This window comes from Sinocyclocheilus anshuiensis, unplaced genomic scaffold, assembly GCF_001515605.1.
Source record: "Sinocyclocheilus anshuiensis isolate Anshui unplaced genomic scaffold, SAMN03320099.WGS_v1.1 scaffold1360, whole genome shotgun sequence".
Taxonomy (NCBI): domain Eukaryota; kingdom Metazoa; phylum Chordata; class Actinopteri; order Cypriniformes; family Cyprinidae; genus Sinocyclocheilus; species Sinocyclocheilus anshuiensis.
This window is the reverse complement of record NW_015546110.1, coordinates 210,966-212,482: the sequence shown is the minus strand read 5'-3', so window position 1 is coordinate 212,482 and position 1,517 is coordinate 210,966. Positions and strand designations below refer to the sequence as shown.

General features: G+C 37.8%; 1 protein-coding gene across 1 annotated transcript in view; it reads left to right on the top strand.

Moving 5' to 3' along the window:
* Positions 1 to 1,517, top strand: part of LOC107700643 (retinoic acid receptor beta-like) — a 114,404-nt gene that overhangs the window by 103,460 nt on the left and 9,427 nt on the right. The window contains exon 6 of the mRNA XM_016502376.1: positions 1,445 to 1,514. Coding sequence (XP_016357862.1) covers positions 1,445 to 1,514 — 70 coding nt within the window. The remainder of the gene's footprint in view (positions 1 to 1,444; positions 1,515 to 1,517) is intronic.

The following is a 1,517-nucleotide window of genomic DNA, read 5'->3' as shown; positions in this document are numbered from 1 at the left end:
TTTTGTGCAATAGATGAATAACAATTTATTTGTTTTAGATATTTTATGTTTAGATATTTCTATTTTGCGGGAGCAGGTCTCTAATCCACTGGCACTTGACTCGACAGTGCGTGAGCTACATTCTTTTTGCAATCTCTAGATTATAAAACACTGCATTCTGTCAGCAATGTAATGCAGCAGTAACGTCTAGAGACCTCGGCTTGTAACAATACTCTAATTACTATTTTAAAAATTATAACGCATTAAATTACTCCGTTACTAAAAAATTAATCAAATTACAGTAACGCGTTACTAAGTAATGCGTTAATGCCCAACACTGATGATGATGAAGCAGTATGTAAACATGTGCAAATTGGCTTGTATAGTACATAAAGTTTTGGTGGTGTTTGTGTCAAAGTGATAAAAGAGTTCATGTAATTTGACAGAGGTCGTCAATTAATGCATTTTGTGCCAAAGCAGTGACAAATGACTCACAGTTTAACCCACATAGACTGATGTTGTGCTCGCTGTGTGAAGAGTTTTGAAAAAGTGACACATTTCAAATATTGAGAAATATGTCCTGTGATTGTAAAAAATCAGAATCAGAAAGAGCTTTATTGCCAAGTATGTTTGCACATACAAGGAATTTGTTATAGTGTCACAAGCTTCCAGTACACGGAGACAACAACAACACACAGATAATAAAAATAAGATGTGAATAAAATACACATGCATAAATATAAACCACAAAAAAAGAATAAATTGTATGTACAGGTGTACTATAGATAGAATAGGAATAGAATAAAATAAAATAAAGTTGTGGGGATGTACTAAGATTTAGGGTGATAATCACAGGGTGCACATCACAGAGGATCTCACCTGGACCACCAACACCATGGATGTCTGATTTGGTAGCTGAACCAAACCAGATAGTTATGGATGAACACAGGACAGACTCAATGATAGCAGAGTAGAACTGTTTCAGCAGCTCCTGTGGCAGGCTGAATTTCCTCAGCTGGCGAAGGAAGTACAACCTCTGCTGGGCCTTTTTAACAGTGGAGTCAATGTGAGTGTCCCACTTCAGGTCCTGAGAGAGGACCTGTGATGAAAAAACTGTAAAGTTTGTGCTGCTGCTTCAACCCAGCAGCAAAGACTTCAAGATGTCCAACATCATTTACCTATGGTGTGACATATGAAAGACAAAGAAACATTTAGTCCTTAACAATTCGTCCAGCCATTGATCTCATTTTTGATATTTACTCCCAGTGGCCATTGCTTTTCATCACAAACATTTCCATCTCTTATACTCATGTCTATATATACACTTACAGCTTTCAGTGTCTCAGAAGGGTGATGCTCATCTTGGGTCAGTTTTCTCCAAATTATTTGTCATACAGAGAAGTGAAGCTGATCTATAATAGGCAGTCTGGTCTATTGTTACAGTGATTTGATGCTTACTCTCTAGATACTGCGTATCTGCACACGTTACACCCCCGACCAGGACACAATGACGTTCTCTGACGGTCTCACGCTGAACC